The 20047-nt window shown below is 59.3% G+C and overlaps 1 protein-coding gene across 1 annotated transcript in view; it reads right to left on the reverse strand.

Annotated features, from left to right (window-relative positions):
• Positions 1-737: 737 nt before the first annotated feature.
• The window catches only part of EFNA2 (ephrin A2), a 39473-nt gene continuing 20163 nt past the window's right edge, over positions 738-20047 (reverse strand). The window contains exons 2-4 of the mRNA XM_039696043.1: positions 6178-6467; positions 3022-3087; positions 738-1910 (exon numbers count right to left, since the gene is read on the reverse strand). Coding sequence (XP_039551977.1) covers positions 1789-1910; positions 3022-3087; positions 6178-6467 — 478 coding nt within the window. The 3' untranslated portion in view covers positions 738-1788. The remainder of the gene's footprint in view (positions 1911-3021; positions 3088-6177; positions 6468-20047) is intronic.

The following is a 20047-nucleotide window of genomic DNA, read 5'->3' on the forward strand; positions in this document are numbered from 1 at the left end:
GGCTGCTGGGGGGTGGGCACGGGACCTCCCCAGGGTGGGACAGCCCCAGATTTAAGGCGAGGAGGGGTCAGCCCCCGGGGCTGCGGGGTGACCCCTCCCTGGGGATCTGCCAGCCCTGGGGTCACGGCCAACCTCGGACTGGGGGTTTGAAGGGGGGGGTGGGGTGGTTTTCACTTATCAATGCAAAGGAAAAGGGAAAAATTCCCAAGCCCAGCCCTGGAATGTCGGGGCACAATGGGGGAGCGCCAGGAAGGTCCCGCACGCGGTCGCCGCCCCCCCCATGGGGGCTCCTGTACCCCCCAAGGCATCGGGGGGACACGGAGCAGGGCGGAGGAGGAAAACCCACGGCACGCACTCCTCCTGCCCCGGCCCAGCGCCCTCGGGGCGATGCCCACGGCTGGGCGAGCCCGGCCTGCCGGCTGCCAGCGCCCGGCGGTGCTCCCCGTGCCAGCCGCCCACTCCTGCGCTGCCAGTGCCAGCCATCGGCCGTGCCAGCGCTGCCAGTGCCAGCGCCAGCCCTTCCCAGCACTCCCAGTGCCAGTGCCAGCCTTCCCAGCGCTGCCAGTGCCAGTGCCAGCCTTCCCAGTGCTGCCAGTGCCAGTGCCAGCCTTCCCAGCGCTGCCAGTGCCAATGCCAGCCTTCCCAGCGCTCCCAGTGCCAATGCCAGCCTTCCCAGCGCTCCCAGTGCCAGCCTTCCCAGCGCTCCCAGTGCCAGTGCCAGCCATCCCCAGCGCTGCCAGTGCCAGTGCCAGCCCTGCCCAGCGCTGCCAGTGCCAGTGCCAGCCTTCCCAGCGCTGCCAGTGCCAGTGCCAGCCTTCCCAGTGCCAGTGCCAGCCGTCCCCAGCGCTCTCCGTGCCGCCGGCGCTCCCGGTGCTGGCCGTTCCTCTGCTCCCCGTGCCAGTTGTCCCCGGTGCTCTCCTGGCTGGCCTCTCGCCGCTCTCCCAGTGCCATCCCCGGTGCTCCCGTGCTGGCCACGCACCCCCAGTGCTCTCCACGCCGGCCATGGCAGTGTCCCCAGGCTGTCCCCAGTGCTGTCCTTGCCCGCTGTCCGGTTTCCTTTGCTGCTCCGGTGTCCCATGGGGACGGCGGTGACACCCGCGGCCCGAGCGGAGGGGACAGGGTGACCCCCCGGTGCTCAGAGGGGGCTGTGTCCGTCCAGGCCCCCCGTGCCCGGGGCAGGGGGTGGCCGGGGGTGGCGGCTCCGGCCCCGTGACGTCCTGTGGCCGGGCTGGGAAGGGGTCCGTGCCCACGGAGCCGGTGGCACCATCGCTGTGTCCGGTGCTCCCGGTGGTCCCGGTGGCTCTGCCCACGGTGGGGACAACGAGGGCTCAGCGGGGACTCGAGCCCGGCCCGTGCGGGTCAGTCTGGCACCAGGGCGACCCGACGGGAGCAACTCAACAAATAAAAATAAAAATATTTTTTCTTTTAAAAAACCGAGCAAAAGCAAAACAGACCAAAAAAAACCAAAAAACAAACAAACAAACAAACAAAAAAAAAACCAACGAAGGAAAAAACACCCAGACGGACGAGGACTCTGTATTTGGTCTAGAAATGTAAAAAGCAACGCCCCACCGGGACAGCCGGAGCTGCGGGGCAGGGATGGAGACTCGGGACCCGCTCCCCGGGACAGCCCGGCTCCGCTCCCGGCGGGACAGCCGCGCCACGGCGGCGACTTCGGGCGGCGACAAAATCCTCGGCGGCAGCAGCGACCCTCCCTGGGCACCATCCAGGCCACGGGGGCGGGCGGGATCCGTCCCCGGAGCCGCTCCCGGTGCGTCGGGGTCGGTGCTACGAGAGCAGGAGCGTCCAGACCACCGGCACCACCGCCAGCGCCGCCGGCGGCACCCTGAGGCTGCAGCAGGAGTTGTTGCTGGTGAAAATGGGCTCCGGGGACTCGTACAGGGAATCGTCTGCGGAGAAGGAAGGGACAGAGGGGGGGTGAGCGCCTGGGATGGCGGCGATCCGGGCTGGCACCGGCAGAATTCCCGCGGGGGGAGCGGGGCGCTGAGCCCTCCCCAAATCCCGGCTTCCCCAAAGGAGCTGCCACCCCCCGGGGATGTGACACGGGGACATCCGGGTGGGGCGGTGAGGTGGGAACGCCGAGGGTGCTCCGGTTCCTGCCCTTTTCCCGGGATTGCGGAGCGCTGTGCCCCGTCCCCGTGTGCCACGGGCAGGTGGCATTGTCCCCGGGGTTCAGCCAGGGATGGGGGGCACGGTCACCCCTGGCACACTGCCCGGGGGTCCCGTGCACACGGGGGGACACACGGGACCCCATGTGGTCACTCCCCGGCTCATCTCACTCCAGTTTGTCGCTGGATTTTGGATTTTTATGCAGGAAAATCAGTCTGGTCCTGCCTGGGGATGCTCCACCCACCTGATCCCCCGTGCCCCCGGTTCCAGAGGGTCCCTCGTGCCAGGGGGAAGTTTCCAGACTCATTCCAAGGCCAGCCCCAGCCAAGGGGTGCCCCCTCAGGGACCCCCCCGGCCCAGCCTCTCTCCCCCTTCCCCTCCCCTCCCCTCCACAAGACAGAACAAAATCCCAATATTATTAAAACACTAAAAAATAATATCGGGAGAGATTTTTTCCCCCATCACCCTGAACGGAACATGATGAGTTTTTACAGATGGTTCTGTTCTGTTGGGTTTTATTTGAAAGCCACCAAAGGAAGGGAGGCGAGAGCCATCGGTTACCCGGTGACATTCCGCTGTCCCCGGGGAGAGCCGCTGCCATTTGCTAATTACACGTTAACAGGAGAAGAAAATTATTAATTTGTTTTTTTTAAATGGCTGATTTATGCGAGTTGGAAAAGTAGCCACTGAGCAGGGATGATTATTGTTATTCATTTTTATTTTTTTCCCTGCGTCTCTGTCTGGGCAGTGCTGAGATGGCTCCAGCACAGCTGAGGGGCCCTGTCCCCATCCCTGTCACCCTGGGGTGGCACCCAAAGGCCACCACTCGCCCCCAACGCACGGGGAAGGACTTGGGGACCCCCCCAGGGACCCCCCAAACCTCTCACTTACTTGTTGGCCGAACATAAACCTTCAGCTTCAGGCAGGGCCTGTCCACCGTGTTCGGGGGGGACGCGGCTGCAGGGGGAAAAGGGGACAAAGGGGGTGGATTGTGGGGACAGCAGCAAAACTGGGTCAAGGCACGGAATAAAAACAATAAACATTGGGAGAGAGGGAGGAATCAGTAATTGTTGGGGTGATTCTTCCTCTTGGGATGAGAAAATGGGATTATTTTATATATTATATATATATAAAGAGATTTAATTTTCTCTTTTTTTTTTAAATTAAATCAGGGTTTTTTTACCCATCCCTTTTGCATTTTGGCACTTCACCCCATGGGGGGAAGGAAAAGGTGCTGAGCTGAGCAGGACCATGAGCACCCCAACTCCTCCATCCCAGCCCCATCCCAGCTCCTCCAGAGCTGCTGCCAGCCTTCCATGGGGGTGGGGTTTTTTTTACCCTCCCATTTTCTTTTCCTTTTTGGCACTGCACCCCATGGGAGGGATGGAGAAAGTGCTGAACTGAGCAGGACCACAGGCATCCCACAGCATCCCATCCTACGGCATCCTAACCCACAGCATCCCATCCCAGAGAATCCCATCCCACAGGATTCCATCCTACAGCATCCCATCCTACGGCATCCTAATCTACAGCATCCCATCCCACAGCATCCTAACCCACAGAATTCCATCCCATAGCATCCTAATCCACAGAATCCCATCCCACAAAATTCCATCCCACAGCATCCCATCCCACAGCATCCTAACCCACAGAATTCCATCCAGCAGCATTCCATCCCACAGAATCTCATCCCACAATATCCCACCCCACAGAATCCCATCCAGCAGCATCCCATCCTGCAGAATTCCATCCCATCCTACAGCAATTCATCCCACAGCATCCTAACCCACAGAACCTCATCCCACAGCATCCTAACCCACAGAATCCCATCCCAGAGAATCCCAACCCACTGAATCCCATCCCACAGAATCCCATCCTACAGCATCCTAACCCACAGAATCCCATCCCAGAGAATCCCACCCCACAAAATCCCATCCCACAGCATCCTAACCCACAGAACCCCATCCCAGAGAATCCCACCCCACAGCATCCTAACCCACAGAATCCCATCCCACAGAATCCCATCCTGTCCTGCTGCAATTCATCCCACAGCATCCTAACCCACAGAATCCCATCCCAGAGAATCCCACCCCACAAAATCCCATCCTGCAGAATCCCATCCCAGGGAATCCAAGCCACAGAATCCCATCCCGCAGCATCCCACCCCACATAATCCCATCCAGCATCATTCCACCCCGCAGAATCCCATCCTGTCCTGCTGCAATTCATCCCACAGCATCCTAACCCACTGAATTCCATCCCACAGAATCCCAACCCACTGAATTCCATCCCACAGAATTCCATCCCACAGAATCCCACCCCACAAAATCCCATCCTGCAGAATCCCATCCCAGGGAATCCAAGCCACAGAATCCCACCCAGCATCATCCCACCCCGCAGAATCCCACCCCGCCCTGCTGCCCCCCAGCTCGGTGCCCAGGCCAGCTGGTGCCCTTGACCCGCTCCGGAGGCAGGAGCGTGTCCCGGTGCCCGCGGGTTAATGGATTCCAACCCGTGGGCTCGAGCAGGAGGTAATTTCTTTTCTTTCATGTCTGCTAAATACGGTTCCTCAAAGAGGCATAATTTCTAATGTTCCGCATGACGGGAATTCTAACCGGGTTAGCAATGATCAGCTTCCCATTTACTCCTGTGTAATCTCTCCCTAACGACATTAAAAAATAAAAAAAAATAAAATAAAATAAAAGCGGGGAGGGGGGTTGTTGGGGGGGAAGAGAGACAGAGAGAGTTGTGGCCGCAGTTATTGCGCCGGTGACATTTCACGGGGGGGAAGAGACAGGGGGAAATGGTAATTTAATATAGATAAAAGGAACAAATTAAGTGGGCTGAAAACAGCTGCTTTAGGAAAAAGAGGAGGAATGATAAGGAGCAGGAGCGTGGCCGTGGCTCCGGGGCTGGGGTCGCGCTGCCTCGCTTGGGTTTGGGTTTTATCCCAGCACCTGCTCCCAGCACTGCTGGATTATTCTTCCTGTGGGCTCCTCTGTCCCTGCAGATGTTCTGGAAGAGGAAATTCCCTGCCAGGATCCCTCGTCCTGCAGCCAGCACCGGAGTGTCCTCCAGAGCAGGCCGGGCAGCTCAGGTTTGGGTGAGAAAGGGAGCCCAGATTCAGGAGAGCAGGGGGATCCATGGGAGAGCACAGGAATTCCATGTGAGAACATGGGAATTACATGGGAGAGCACAGGGATCCGTGGGAGAGCACAGGAATTCCATGTGAGAACATGGGAATTACATAGGAGAGCTCACATGTATGTGGGAGAGCACAGGAATTACACAAGAGCACAGAAATACATAGGAGAGCATGGGAATAGATGGGAGAGCATAGGAATTCCATGTAAGAGCATGGAAATATATGTGAGAGGGTGTAAATTACATGGGAGAGCACAGGAATTCCATGTGAGAGCATGGGAATTACATGAGAGAGCACAGGCATTCCATGTGAGAACATGGCAATTACATGGGAGAACACAGGTGTATACGGGAGAGCACAGGAATTCCATGTGAGAGCATGGGAATTACATGAGAGAGCACAGGGATCCATGGGAGAGCACAGCAATTCCATTTGATAACATGGGAATTACATGGGAGAACACAGGTGTATACGGGAGAGCACAGGAATTCCACAAGAGCACAGAAATACATAGGAGAGCATAGGAATTACATAGGAAATTATAGGAAATATATAGAAATTATACAGGAATGATAGGAATTATATAGGAAATATATGTGAGAGGATGGAAATCACATGCGAGAGCACAGGAATTCCATGTGGCACCACGGGAATATTTTTGAGAGTGCCAAGAATACACAGGAGATTATGGGAACACTCTTGGGGCTGGGGCCATTCCCGGTGCCATTTCCACCGGGGTGACACCAGCACCTCTGGGCAATCCTGGTCATTCTCATGCCCAGAGCTGTGACAGTTCCTGTGGGATGTTTGCCTCGAGCTGGACATGGGGCTTTTTAGGGGGGATTCTGCAGCATTCTGTGTCACCACCAGAACCACCCCATGGATCCCCCCACCCCACTCACAGATGTAGTAGTACTCGTGGCCGGGCCGGAACTCGAAGCCCAGCGAGAAGGGGGTGAAGAGCTGGAACTTCTCGGAGAACTTGAGGGGCCCGTTGGGGGAGTCGGGGCGGTTGCACTCCCAGCGCTTGAAGCCGCGCTGCCGGTGGTCGCAGGACGCGTGGCCCTCGTAGTTGACCATGTAGAGGATGTACCTCTCCATGCGCTCCGGCAGCGGCTCCTCGTAGTGCGGGCAGTAGATGTCCAGGTAGTCGTTGATGCTCACCTCCACCGTGTAGTCCCCGCGGTGGAACCTGCGGAGACGTTGGGTCAGAGGGTCACGGACTTGTTGTCGCCCGTTTGGAGGTTTGGGTTGGAAGGGATCTTAAAGCCCATCCAGTCCCCGTGGGTGTTCTGTTTCTGTGCCCTGCTTGGTGTCCTGGAGCGGGAAAGGAGGGGCAGGTGAACACAGCACCATGGAATCCCAGGATGATTTGGGTGGGAAGGACCTTAAAGCTCATCCAGTCCCCGTGGGTGGTTCTGTTTCTGTGCCCTGCTTGGTGTCCTGGGCTGGGGCTCTGCCAAGCTGCTCTTTTTGGGATTGAAAATCCTCCTTGTGTTGCAGGAAGGAGCCAAGGAGAGCCACTCCCAGGAGATCAAGTGCTCCTCCAGCTGATCCGGGACTATCGGATACGAGTGGGAAAGGAGGGGCAGGTGAACACAGGACCATGGAATCCCAGGATGATTTGGGTGGGAAGGACCTGAAGCCCATCCAGTCCCCCCTGCCATGGCAGGGACACCTTCCACTGTCCCAGGGTGCTCCAAACCCCAATGTCCATCCTGGGCTTGGACCCTTCCAGGGCTGGGGCAGCCACAGCTTCTCCATGACAGGGCCTCACCTCTCCGTGATCCAAAGCCTGATCCAACCCCAACAGCCCCATTAGCCTCCAGACTAACCCAGATCCTCTTTGTTTCATGCCAGCAAGCCGGCACCGTTTGGCAGGAAACCACAGAGAAACGAAGATTCCCGGCGGCGCCGGCATCGCCGCAGCTCAGCAGCGATCCCGGTGTCACTGGTGTTCTTGGCACCGACCATTCCAGAGATTAAGGGATTAGCAGCACTGGAGAACTCCATGGCACATGCCAGCACCCCCCTCCAGCTCCTCAGGGCACCCCTGTGAGCCCCTCCCCAAATTCCAGGCCCCCCCAGCAGCACAGCTGGTGGAGCTCAAGGCCGAGTTCACCGTTCCCCCACGGCAGCTTGGCTTCCCCTCCTCACTGAGTGAGGATTTTTCCTATCAATTTAAGGTTCCCCCCATCTGGTAGCCCCCAAAAACCTCAGCACCACCAGGGACAGTGGTCACCCCACAGCTCCAGGGCTTGGCCAGTGGCTGGAGGGGTCAGCACAGCCCTGGTGGGCTGGGGACAGTGACCACAACCCCCTCAACCTCCCAAAGCAGCATTTTGGGGGTCCCAAACACCCCCTGAGGCTGTGGCAGCTGCTGAGATGGCTTCAGCTCACCCAAAACGCCCCAAAAGTGCACCCCCATCCCTGCAGCAGGATGGTGGTGGAGAGTGACCCCCAAAAGGGAAGGGGGGGAAGAAGGGAGGTGGTGTGGGGAGGGGGGGTCCTGCAGCCCCCCTCCAGCTCATTACCTGCCTCATAAGCTCTCTGATCACACAGGGAAGGCGCTAATTAAGGAGCAGGGTTTCTCCCTCTCCTTCCCTCTCCTTTCCCGAGCCAGTTGTGCCAACCCTGCCCCTGGCAAGGTAACATTGGAAAATGTAAAATTAATACAAAGGGCTGGAATTTACTGGGAAACAATTTTCAAATGCACGGAGAACAATAAAAAATATTTAAAGAAAAAACCAACAAAAAAACCTTCTTCTCGCTGCCTTTTATTTAAAAAAATTATTTATTTTAATGATCGTTACTAAAGCCCAAGCAAAGGCGGGGGGGCCCCCACCTATCAGGGGAATAATAGCAACAATAATTATTACATTTTTGGGGGAAAACTCACTTTGAGGGAGTGACAAATTGCTGAATTAAAGCTGATTAAAGCTGATTAATGGCCCGGACACAGATGGGTGTGGGGGGGCCACGGGGAGGGGGTCACCCTCTTTTGGGGGGCTGTGGGGAGGAGTCACCCTCCTTTGGGTGAGGGGGGCTGTGGGGACCCCCAGCATGGTGCTCCCCACTCTGCATGGGGTCCTGGGCTCCCCCAGTGCATCCCAGTGTGATGTTTTGGGACGGGGATGGTCCCAGCACCAGGGGTGTACCCAGGACACCCCCCAACCTGGCAGCCCCCACCCCATGCTCCCACCCTCTGGCATCACCCACCGAGCCTGGCTCCATCGGGTTTGGCTTTAATCAACAACTTCCCAGCACCGTCACACCCCTGCCCCTTCCACAACAGGAGCAAGAATCCATCGGAGGCAATTTAAATAAAATTCAATTGTCCAGAATTAAAATCTCGGAGCTGGTGAAGCCCCTTTGGCAGCTCCCAACCCCTGTGTCCCCACACCACGCCGGGCAGGGTGGCATCCCCATGCTGGAAACACGTTGGTTTCTCAAGTTTTTACCTCTTGGATATTCACTGTGGAGGGGAAAAACCCTTCCGAGAGGAGAGGCACCTGCAGATGGAGACCCCCTTGCAGGGCAGACCCAACCAGGAGAGCAAATCCCACACCCAAACTCTGGTCCTGGTCCCCCAAACCACAGCCAGTGCCTCAGTTTCCCCTCAGAGCTACAACAGCATCCTCCCAAAATTCCCAAATTCGGGCAGCGACCCAGCACAGGAACAAAGCAGATTTGTCTCTCTACACCCTGCGCGACCAGCCAGTGTCCCAAGGGTTAAATAATTCAGATTTTTCTTTCCTGAACAGCTTGAAAAGAGATATGATTGCGCCCACTGGAATACGGGGAGGGGGGGGATATTATGGATGGAAAAGAGCTATTTAAGCTGAGGAACGGTGTTGGCACATAAACAAATGGGTATGAACCGGCCATGAATAAATTGAGGCTGGAAATTAGGAGGTTTGGAACCACTGGGGGCCTGCTGGGGCTCACAGGGGCACAGGGGCGAGGGGGGGACTGGGGCAGGGGGCCAGGTATGGGGTCCCCCCCTCTCCAAGGGCACCCGTCCTTGCGGGGCCAGGCACTGAGAGATTTAAAATCTCCCTTCCGCTTTCATCTCCCGAAATCTCCTTCATTCAAATAGTCACAGCGTGATCAGGAGTAATAAGCCTATTACAGAGCAAAATAAAACACAGCAGCTCCCCCCTGCCCCCCATCCCAAACCAGCCCCCCCAGCCCTCCTGCCCTCTTTGGGGCTGTTAAACACAACCCAAGGGGAATTCAGCACTGCCAACCCCCCCAGCTCCCCCAGCCCTGCAAGGAAATGGGGACAAAGTGGCTCCCGAAGCTGGGGGGTGGCAGGGAAGGGCCCCCGGGGTGCAGGAGCCCACCGACCCCTTCCTGCAGCTCCTTTCTGCATTAATCCTGTTGCTCGGCCGGCTCCTGGCACGCCCGTGGCCGGCGATGGACTTCACGCCGGGAGCGTTTAAGGCGGTTTTCCATCTGCTTCTCCCTCCTTGGGCAGCCCGAATCGCTGCCGAGCCCGGCGTCATCCCTCGGGATGACAACGGGCAGGAGCCGGCCGGGGCCCCCAGGGGGAATTTGGGCCACGGGCCGGTCCCAGTGTCCCAGAGGCTGATCCCTGTTCCCTGCTCACGAGGCAGAAGTCACCACGGAGCCGGGAGGGGATGGAGCTGGAGCTGGATGCACCTGGACACCTGTGTGCACCCAGCTTTGGTCCAGTGGGTCTGGCCACCCCAGACCCCATCCCACCACCTCAGCAGTGCCAAAGTTGATTTTAACTGTGTTTCCAAATATTTTCCATGGCACAGAGCGAGCCACCACCCAAACTCCCTCCAGGCTGTGCCGGAGGATCCCAGCATCCCACCATGGCCAAGCCCGGCGCTGGCAGGGATGAGATGACATTCAGGGGATGCCCTGTCCCCATCGACCCCAACCCCCAGGAGGGTGGCAGTGACGAATTCCAGTCCCTAGAGATTCCAGTGTGTCCCTGGTGCCACGGTGGGACAGAGCGGGGACGGCGTCGTGGCTCACGGAGCGCCAGTAATGTGGTCCAGAGGGACCCCGCCGTACACACAGCACCTAAATTATTTAATTTCTCCAAACTGCTGCACCTTTATAAATCATTAAAAGCTCCTTTTGATCTGTGTTAATGAGGTTTCCTGAGTGCGGGGCTGGGAAATGCTTCGGCGCCAGAAAGCGACGCCTCTGATTAAAAAAATAAAGAGGGGGTGAGTGGGAGCGTGGGGGGCAGGAGGGGCACGGGCAGGGGCTGGGGGGCACGGGGAGGTGGGCACGGGACGGGGGGCACAGGGGCTCCCCTGGGCCCAGGCAGACAGTGGAGGGGCTTTAGGGATGCCCGTCATGTTTATGTTCTTTCCCTTCCCTTCCCTTTCTCTTCCCCTCCCTCGCCTTTCTCTTTCAGTTTCCCTTTCCTTTTCAGTTTTCCTTCCCTTTTCTCTCTCCTTTCCCCTTTCCCTTTCCTCTCCTCTTTCCCGGAGCTTTCCAGCCAGGGAATCCTGGGAACACGCTGGTCCCAGATGCGACCACATCCCTGGGGAATGCCGGGCAGGGCTGGGGCTCTTGGTGCTCCCGACGCTCTGGAAACAATTCCCTCCTTGGGGAGCAGCGGGATGGGATGGAACCCCCGGGGCTGCCACCGGGAGGGCCCGGTGCCAGCAGTGCCACCGTCGGTGACCCGCTGGGTGACCCCGGCGGCGCCGGCCCTGGCAGCTTTAATGCCGATATTTATCTCTGCTCCAACCTCCGGCTCCACGCTCAGGAGCTCAATCACCGGGATCGGGAATGACGGGGACGGCTCGCACCGACGGCAGCTGGGCTTGGGGCTAACACCGGCTGAGAGCCCCGAGCTGCTCGGGGGACAGGGTGGGACAGGGTGGGACAGGGTGGCCACGTGGATGGACACAAGGACGGGGACAAGGACAGGGATGGAGATAAGGATGTGGATAGAGACAGGGATGGGGAGAGAGACAAGGAGAGGGATGGGACAGGGATGGGAATGGAACAGAGACAGGGATGGGGACAGAGAGAGGGACAGAGATAGGGACAGGGATGGGGACAGGGATGGGGACAGGGATGGGGATGGGGACAGAGACAGGGATGGGGACAGGGGTGGCAGGGGGGAGAGACAGAGACTGATGGAGATGGAGATAAAATCTGGTATAGGGATGGGGAAGGGAATGGGGACAGGCATGGGAATGGCAGCAGAGACAGGGATGGGGTGGGGATGGAATGGGGATAGAGACAGGGACACTGATAGGGATGGAGATGGGCACAGGGATGGGATGAGGATTGGGGCAGGCATTGTGAGCAATGAAAACAAATTCCATGCAGACCCAAGGGGCACCTGCCCAGCCCTGGCAACCCTGGAGCTGGTCAGGGACCAGCACTGCCCCAGCTGGAGCAGGGGAGCAGCACCCCCAGCCTGGCTCAGCCTGGCACTGCCGCAGCTCACACCTCCACTGACGGATATTTCCCTTTCCCTCCTTTTAAGGTAAATGACAGAAAATCCCAGGACAGCCATCAGCCTCCGAGGTAACCTCGTCCCGCCTCGGCCGCGTTCCCACAGGATTCAGCGGCTCCTGTTACCTGGGGCAACGGCGGGGAAATGACGGCTGGCATCTAAATTGCCATCATTATGCTCCAGAGCCAACACTCCCCATTTACACTTTATTGTCATCTTTTGCTTTAGGGAGATGCTGAGATATTACAGGATGGGGTGACAGAGCGGGATGAGATGGGATGCACGAGGAGAGAGGCGCGGAGATAAATGGGGACCCCCGGAGCTGTTATTTCAGCCTGATTGCGGATCCGGAAGCAGAGCCGAGCCCGATCCCGCGGGCTGTGGGGAGGCTTTAGCACACAGAAGAAAATAAAATTTGTTTAAATGCAAGCGCCAGCCTGGCGGGGCCTGGGCACGTGGTAGCTGGGAGAGGATTCCCACCAAAGCGGCGCGGAAGCGGCTCAGCCTCCTCTGGCTGCAGGGATACTGATGGAAAAAGGGAAATGATCCTCCCCAACAGCTGGTACTGGGCTGTGCCTGGGACCACAATGTGGGGCTGGCACCCCTGGTACCCCACTGTGGGGCAGGCACCCCATTACATCTCCTGAACCCCCCTGCACCACTGTACCCCGTTCCAGGGCTGGGCACCCCATTGTGGGGCCACTCCAAGGATATTCCTGAGCACCCCAAAGCAAAACCTGCTCTTGGTTCTCCAAACTCCAAGTTAATCTCCCTCCCTGTTCCACTTTTTTGCCAAGCTGCACAAAGGAAATGCAGAGCTAAACTTGGGATGTCACCACCCCACAGGGTGACTGCAGTGAGGGCCAGGGGTGCTGATGGAGACAGTGGAGGAGGAATGGGGACTTTCAAGTGTTGGCAGTGAAAAAAGAGAGAAAAAAGCAAAGAGTTCAAAAACTGAGCAACTTTCCAAGGAAGAGCCAGGGTGGCTTCGCCCTCAGCCCCACAGGGCCGTGCATGGGAGTGGGATCAGGAGATTCCTCCCCTGAGTGGGACCCTGGAGCTCACAGTGCCTGGGATGAACCCAGCCAGAGCCACGACCCCACGGATGCACCAGGAGCTGGGAGTTCCACATGACCCAAGAGACACAGACAGGCTGGGTGGATGGACCCTGCCGTGATGTCAAGCATGGATCAGACAGTTTTTTCTCCCAGACTCATGACATCACCCTCTTCTCCAAAAAAACCACGTGTCAGCCGGAAATCATGTTTTTGGCACGCAAATATTCCATTTTCCACATGCCACAGCCCGTCCAGGGGGACAAACCCCCTCCCCAGGCAGGTGGAGGCTCTTTTTGGGGAGCTTTACCCTCGCCCCACAACCAAAGCTCCCAGGAATTGCTCCAGCTGCTGCAATTCCCACCATTCACCCCTCATTAGCATGGATGCTCGTTAGCCCAGCGCTGAGACTAATCAATACTGCCATTAACCGACTCCCTGGAATTAATGCGCTTGAACCTGGCAGGCCGCAGGATATTGGTCATTTTTCCACTTAACCTGGCAGGAGGAGTTTTTCCCTGTGCTGGTGGCAGTGGATGACGGAGGGAAGCTGGGACAGCTCATCCCTTCAGCTCCTGGCTGCTGCTTCACCACCAGCTTTGGGCTCACCACCGTTTTTTGGTCATCCTGAGGTTGTTGGATGCTCCCAAAGCTCAAGGAGCACCATCAACAACAGGAGAACAGCCCTGTCCCAAACCATTGGGTTGGAGACCCTAGAGAGGGGTCTGGGGTCTCCATCGCAGCACAGGGACACCCAGATCGTGACCCTGTGGTGCCACCCCATTCCTGCAGCTGCTCCATCCCTTCTGCCCCAGGTTGCTGGCCCCGGAGCCCCGGGCAGGCAGAGCCAGGCTGCTCTCCTGGGCACCCCAGAGCCACCCTCCCCTGCTGCTCCCGCCGCCTCGCAGCGCCTCTGGCTAAACAGAGATCAGAAATGTTAGATCTTTCTTAACATCTCCTGCCAGCACTGTCAGTGGCCCTCTCCAGAGTACCAGGGCCCTCTGTTATGTAAACACAGCACATTCTCTGTCAAAGATTAAAAAAAAAGCCTCATTTGCACATAAAAGCAGCCTCTGCACTAGTTACGGGCACTGTGGCATGTAAGGAAGACTGTAGGTTAAATTCAATAATAAAGTGGGGCGGTGCAGAGGTCCTGCTCCAGCTCCTTCTCCCTCAGCCCAGCCCCGGCTGAGGCCACCAAGTGGTGCCAGCCACGAGCCCCTGGGATGGGGACTGAGGGGGCACCCGGGCTGGGCTGTGGGTGAGTGACCCCCAGGCCCCTCAGTGCCCCATGCCAGGCCACCCTGAGACCCCACCCTGGCACTCCTCTGTGCCCCAGACTCCATCATCCTCATCTCCTCCCCTTGGCACCCCATCCAGCCAAAGGGAGGATGGGTCCTGCTGCCCTACGTCCCTCTCCACGCATTTTTGGGAGCTGGCACTGCCCTCACACCCCAGCACAGCTCTGCCACCACAGCAGAGCAGCTACCGAGGCACCAGGAGCCACACAGATCACGGATGTGACGCCGTGGATGTGACACCCCTTGCTGCCAGCCCTCGGTGACGCGCTGCCCACTGAGCTGGGACGGCACCGGGGGGGTCTCTGGCCACGGCTGCCCCTCGCAGGGAGTGCCAGCAGCCAGCAGGCCCCGGGGATGGCGGCAGCCAGCCGGGCCCGCGGCCGGCTCCGCGCAAATCGAATCAGAGCAGAAACTCAAACTGATGGAGAAACGAGGGCTGGGAAGTGTCACGGTAATTGTGTTAGTGCCAGCAGCGCCGGGAGACGGGGCACGGCCAGGTGGGCATGGTGGGATGGGCACAGCAGGGTGGCACAGAGCGATGGGCACACGGGGGTGGCCACCATGGGATGGGCACGATGGGATGGGCACGGCAATGCCAGCACTGGGGCTCGCTGGACACCCAGATCTGCCAGGCCCAGAGGAAGGAGTGAGGGTCCAAGAGGCATCAGGGCGAGGGCCAGCAGACCCAGACAGCTGCACAAGGGGCAGAGTAGGTGGCAGGAGGGGACACAAGGGGGGTTGACAGTGAGGTGACAGTGGCACCATCTCCAGAGGAAGGCGATCCATTCCCAAATCACCATCCAGCACGTCCCCATGGCCATCAGCCTGGCACAGGTGACCCCGCAGACACCAGGTGCCCCCGTGCACACTCAGCCCTGTGCACGCCAGCCCCGCTCACGTCCCTCGCAGCCGGGCGCCGGGCACGCGCCAGCCGCGCGCGGGATCACGCGTGCTCATCCGTGCGCCGGCGGCTCACGCTGAGCGCCCTAATTACCGCGTCTGGCCAGGCGGGCGGGCGCTGATAACGGGCACGGGACGGAGCTGCTGGGGGTTATCAGCCGGTGACAGCCGGGCCCCCCGCCGCCCGCAGGGACAGCCGGATCAAGGCGCCCTTTGGGGGTCTCCGGCGGGGGATGGGGTAAACAGCCCCCCAGGGGTGACCTCGTTAGCTCGGCCGAGCCCCAACATCGTTGTGGCATGATGCAGGCAGAGCCTGAGGATTGGGGTCACCAGCGGCACGGCGTCGGTGCCAGACTCGTGTCTCGTCTGCTGTCACGTCCCCGCTGTCCTGGGGGTGAGGGACAGCCCTGCCAGGGGCACCCACACTGCCAGTCCCACTGTCACCAGGCTGGAGGGGGATTTTGGGTGTTCCTGGTGCTGTGAGGGCTCGGGTGGCAGCAGGAAAGGCCACTAAGGAGATAGATCAGTGTCACACTCGGGTCTCTGAGCCAAACCAGCCACTGTCCTGGCACTCCCCAGAGCTGTTCCATTTGTCTCATCCCAGAGCCACAGCCAGGACATGGCACGGTTCTGCTGTGACATCACCACAGCATCCACTGCATCCGTGCCTCAGTTTCCCTGCCCCAGGGCTGGATCTTCCTGCACGGCGTGGGTCCAGCAGCAGGAGTGACAAAGAAGGAGTACATTCCCCATCCCAGCTGGCTGAAGACACACAAATTAACACAGATAAACACGGACTGGTGCATCATTTCACTTGCTGGCCACTATTTTTGGCTGGCGGCTGAATTCGGGGCAGTGGTGAGCTGGGTGGCAGCAGGGCGGGGGTTGGCAGGAGCACGGTGACTCTTTAACCTTGGAGCTCTTGGACTGGCAGGGAATTTGGGGCGAGAGGCAGCAGTAATTTGATCGGCGGGAGCCGGGCGAGCGCTGGCCCCGCAATCACCGGGAAAACGCCGACGCGGAGGAAATCGGCCGCCGTGCCCAGCAGGACACCACGGCTCAGAAGGACGGGCACAGCATGGCACGGGGCAGCCTGTCACCCCGCAGCCTCTGCTCAGTGCCACCCTGGCATTCCCGGGGCACTCCAGAGCGTGGTGACCCCCAGCCAAAGGACACCACTGTCCCCCGTCCCGGCAGCGCGGGGCTGCCGTCATTTATCACACCCGCCCCTGACAGCTCCCTTGGACAGGGTCTCCGGGGGGGCCGAGCGATGCCTTTTGTCTGCCCAACAATTAATTATTTCCTGGCTAATGATGAACTCCGACTTGCCAAGCAGGGAGCGGCTGCCTGTGGGAAGCAGCCAGCCCTCCCTCACCCTGCCGTGCCCCCCTCGCCACCACCTCTCCCACGGCAGGGTGGAATGTTGGGGTACCCAGGGATAAGGCTGGTGAGACCCCCCTGCATCTCACCATCCTTCTCACAGGCACGCTGCCCCCCAAAAAGGGGCTCCAGAAGCAGGAGGATGGTGCTGGGCTGGCAGGATGGGTCCCCGGTGGCGGTGCCAGCAGGTGGGCGCTGCGCTGTGCTGCGGCAGCAGGTGCTGGCAGCACTCTAAGTGCCACTGGCGGCAGCCCCGGAGCGCTCCAGGAGGGGATAACCGGCTGATGGGGCTGAGCTAATGGAGACAATCCATTTAGGATCACTCGATACTCTCCCCTGGGCTTTCATTACACCTCAGGGCTCCGCAGGGCACCGGGCCCTGAGCCGGCCTCTGCCAGCCCAGATCCCATCGCTGCCGGCTGGATGTCTGGGCAGAGGCACTGGCAGGATGTGGGGAGGGATGAGGGAAATAGTGGGGAGGGATGTGCATGGGAAGGGATGAGGGAAGAGATGTGGGAAGGGATGAAGGAAGGGATGTAGGAAGGGATGCAAGAAGGGAAATGCATGGGGAGGGATGCAGGAAGGGATTCAGGGAGGGATGCAAGAAGGGAAATGCATGGGGAGGGATGCAGGGAGGGATTCAGGGAGGGATGTGCATGGGGAGTGATGCAGAAAGAGATGCAGGGAGGGATGCAGGAAGAGATGTGCATGGGAAGTGATGCAGGAAGGGACACAGGGAGGCTTGTGCACAAAGCCTGCAGCCCTGAGCTTGTAGCTGCAGGTGACAAGAGCAACGCCAGCAATCCCTGCGAGGGACAGGGACAAACTGGGTGCCATGGGGCCTTGCCCTGGAGCAGCTCCCAAGGAGCCTGGCCTGGCTCAGTGCCACAGGCAGGAACAGCGACCCCCAGGGCTGCAGCCACTCAGGCCGGGCTCCCTGCAGTGGGAAAGGCGACAGAGCCATGAAAAGAAGTAAAATAATTATCAGGCGCTGGCGGCTCGAGCTCCCGCCCGGCGCATTCTGTTTAAGGCTAGTTAATAGCCAGTGTTCTCTGGTTAGGCCTGAATGACATTTCCAGAGTTATAATAACTGAGCTATTACTCGCCGTATTGATGCATTCCCCCCGCCGGCAGCGGCTCATCCCGCGCCGTGCCGCCCGGCCGCCGAAAGCTCCTTTAGTCAATAGCACTTCTATTTTTCATTACTCCCTGGAAATGTGGCTCTTGGAAGCTCATCCGTCATTCAATTACGCCCTGGTTCAGTCCTATCATACACGTGTCATAAAGTTCCTCAGATCTGAACTGCTGTTAATTTTCTGCGCCATCCCAAGGGGATGCCCGGGACGTGCCTGGAAAGCAACCAGGCAGCCGAGGGCATGCCGGGTACGGGCGCTCCCGGGAGCGGGGGCTGCGGCAGCGCCGGGGTGCCCGGGCGTGGGGGGCTCCAGTGCCCCAGGGGTCACCCCGGAGCTCGGACACTGTCCCTTCCCCACGGCAGCGGTAGCGGGCCTGGCGCCGCACGACCTTGGCAGCGCTGGGAATTTATTCCTCGGGCTGGTTTATTCTTTTATCAGGTGTTGGTTTAACAGGGTGAGCTCCCCCCCCCTTTCCCCTTTAATCCTATCGGCATCTGTGTTCGGCACGTCCGTACCCAGAATAATCACCTGCCTGGCAGATTTGTCACTTCACCAGATGTAATCGGGGAACTTTTCCTTTTTTTTTTTTCTTTTTTTTTTTTTCCTTTTTGAAACTCTCCGCATTTTCTGTTTCTTAGAAGCTGCAGCTCGCGGGCAGAGGCGGCTGCTGCAGGCAGTACCTGTTCCAGGTCATCCTCCCCAAACCCAAGGGTTTGCTGTGCTCAGAGCTGCTCTCCAGCTGGGGTTTGGCTGAGGGGAGGATGACAGGGCAGTGGCACCGAGGGTGGATGGCAAAAGCTGGGCTGTGATGGCTGCTCCTGCCATCCTCTGCTGCCAGGAGCGCAGCTGGATGGGCACAAACCCTGAGCCAGAGGGGAAAACGGGCACAGGAGGAGGCTGGGGATGTTGGGAATGGGGGATGCTGAGTCAGGGGGATGCCAGGCTGGGAGGATGCCAGGTCAGGGGGACACAGAGGTTGCTCACAACCTGTCCCTGCACAGATGCCAAGCACCATCAGGTCCTTCAGAGCCTTAAAAACTCACACCCAAGAGGTGATGATGGTCCTGCACCCCTTCACTCCCCTGCAGGCACCACTGCTGCTTTCCCACCATGGAGTGCCTGCCTGTGGCTCTCTCCCAGCCAGGGCTGCCCGGGGGTCCCTGTCCGTGCTCTCCCGTCCAGGACGTCCTGTCCAGTCCCCTCATCAGTGCCTGGGTGGTCTCAGCCACTCCACGTGGCCTCCCAGCAGGACAGTGACCTGGTCACCTTCCTGCTCCTCTGCACTCCGGTCCCACGGGGCCTCCCACGGCTGCTTTCCCTAAGCTGGGATGGACACACACCCGGGTGGGACGGACACACACCGGGGAGGGACAGACAGACACCCGGGTGGGACGGACACACACCCTGGTGTTTGAGAACACCCTGTCACTTGTCAGCCCCCAGGACAGCCATGCTCCTGCCAGGCTCCTTCCTGCTCCTTGGACAGCTCCGGCCACGGCTCTGCAGGGACTGCTAAACAAACATCCCCATCAGGAGGATGAGCCAGGAACAGCCCAGCCGCGAGGCTCTCACAGCCCCGGGACAATCAAGGGACTGTCAGTCACGCTGGAACAGCTTTTACCTCAGTTCCGATCTGGGAAACTGAGGCAGGGTGGATGCGCAGGGCGGGATGGGTGAGCTGGGCAGCATCCCGTGCCCAGCCTGGCATTTCCCTTCTCCCCTCCCAGCCCGGGCTCCCGCTGCGCTCCGGGCACGGCTAATGACCGCCCTAATTGATCTCTGACGAGGCACCAGAGATCGATGCCGGATCCCGCTCCAGGCTCTGTGAAAAGCCATTTCTCCTGCCCGGCCGGGCAGCACCGCCCCTCGCCCGCAGGGAAGCGCCCATCGATCGGGGCAAGGATCGATGGGCTGGAGAGGGGATGGAGGGAGGGGAGGCGGCCACCCCCGCCGAGGGGGCTGCGGGGAGCATCCCCCGGGAGCCCCGCGGGCTGCAGGAGCTCCCCGGCACCCAGCGGGTCCCTGTCGCCATTCCCGGTGGCACAGGGCACAGCGAGGGGGCAGGAGGTGCTCACGGGAAAAGGGAGATGCTGGCTCTGAGGTTGCTCGGTGCTTCCATGAGAATGCACGGCTTGAGGGTTTCTGCAGATTCCTAAAAAAAAAGCGGGTGGAAATGTGGTGTAGGGTCTTCTCATGGGGAGGAAGGAGGGGGAAACAGAGGCACAGAGCCCAGCGGTCCCTGTGAGGTCACAGTGCCACCAGATCCAGTGATTTCCTCGCCTGACTCTTCCCCCCTCCTTATTCCTTCCCCTTGTGTCCCACCGGCCAAATTTGACCTGATTTGGTGCAACCCGCCGGGGTCTTTACTTCTCCGTGGCCCCATCCTCCCCTCTCCTTTCAGCGGGGTTTAAGCCTTTTCGCTTCATCCATTCACTGCAAGACTAATCAGATTAAAGCCCTGCCCGGGGTGCTGCCTCCCCTCGCACAGATTCACCCCCTTATCCCCCCTCCCCTCCTTTTTCCCCTGCCAGGTTTTGGCA

Source organism: Passer montanus, unplaced genomic scaffold (assembly GCF_014805655.1).
Source record: "Passer montanus isolate IOZ18808 unplaced genomic scaffold, ASM1480565v1 scaffold112, whole genome shotgun sequence".
NCBI lineage: Eukaryota > Metazoa > Chordata > Aves > Passeriformes > Passeridae > Passer > Passer montanus.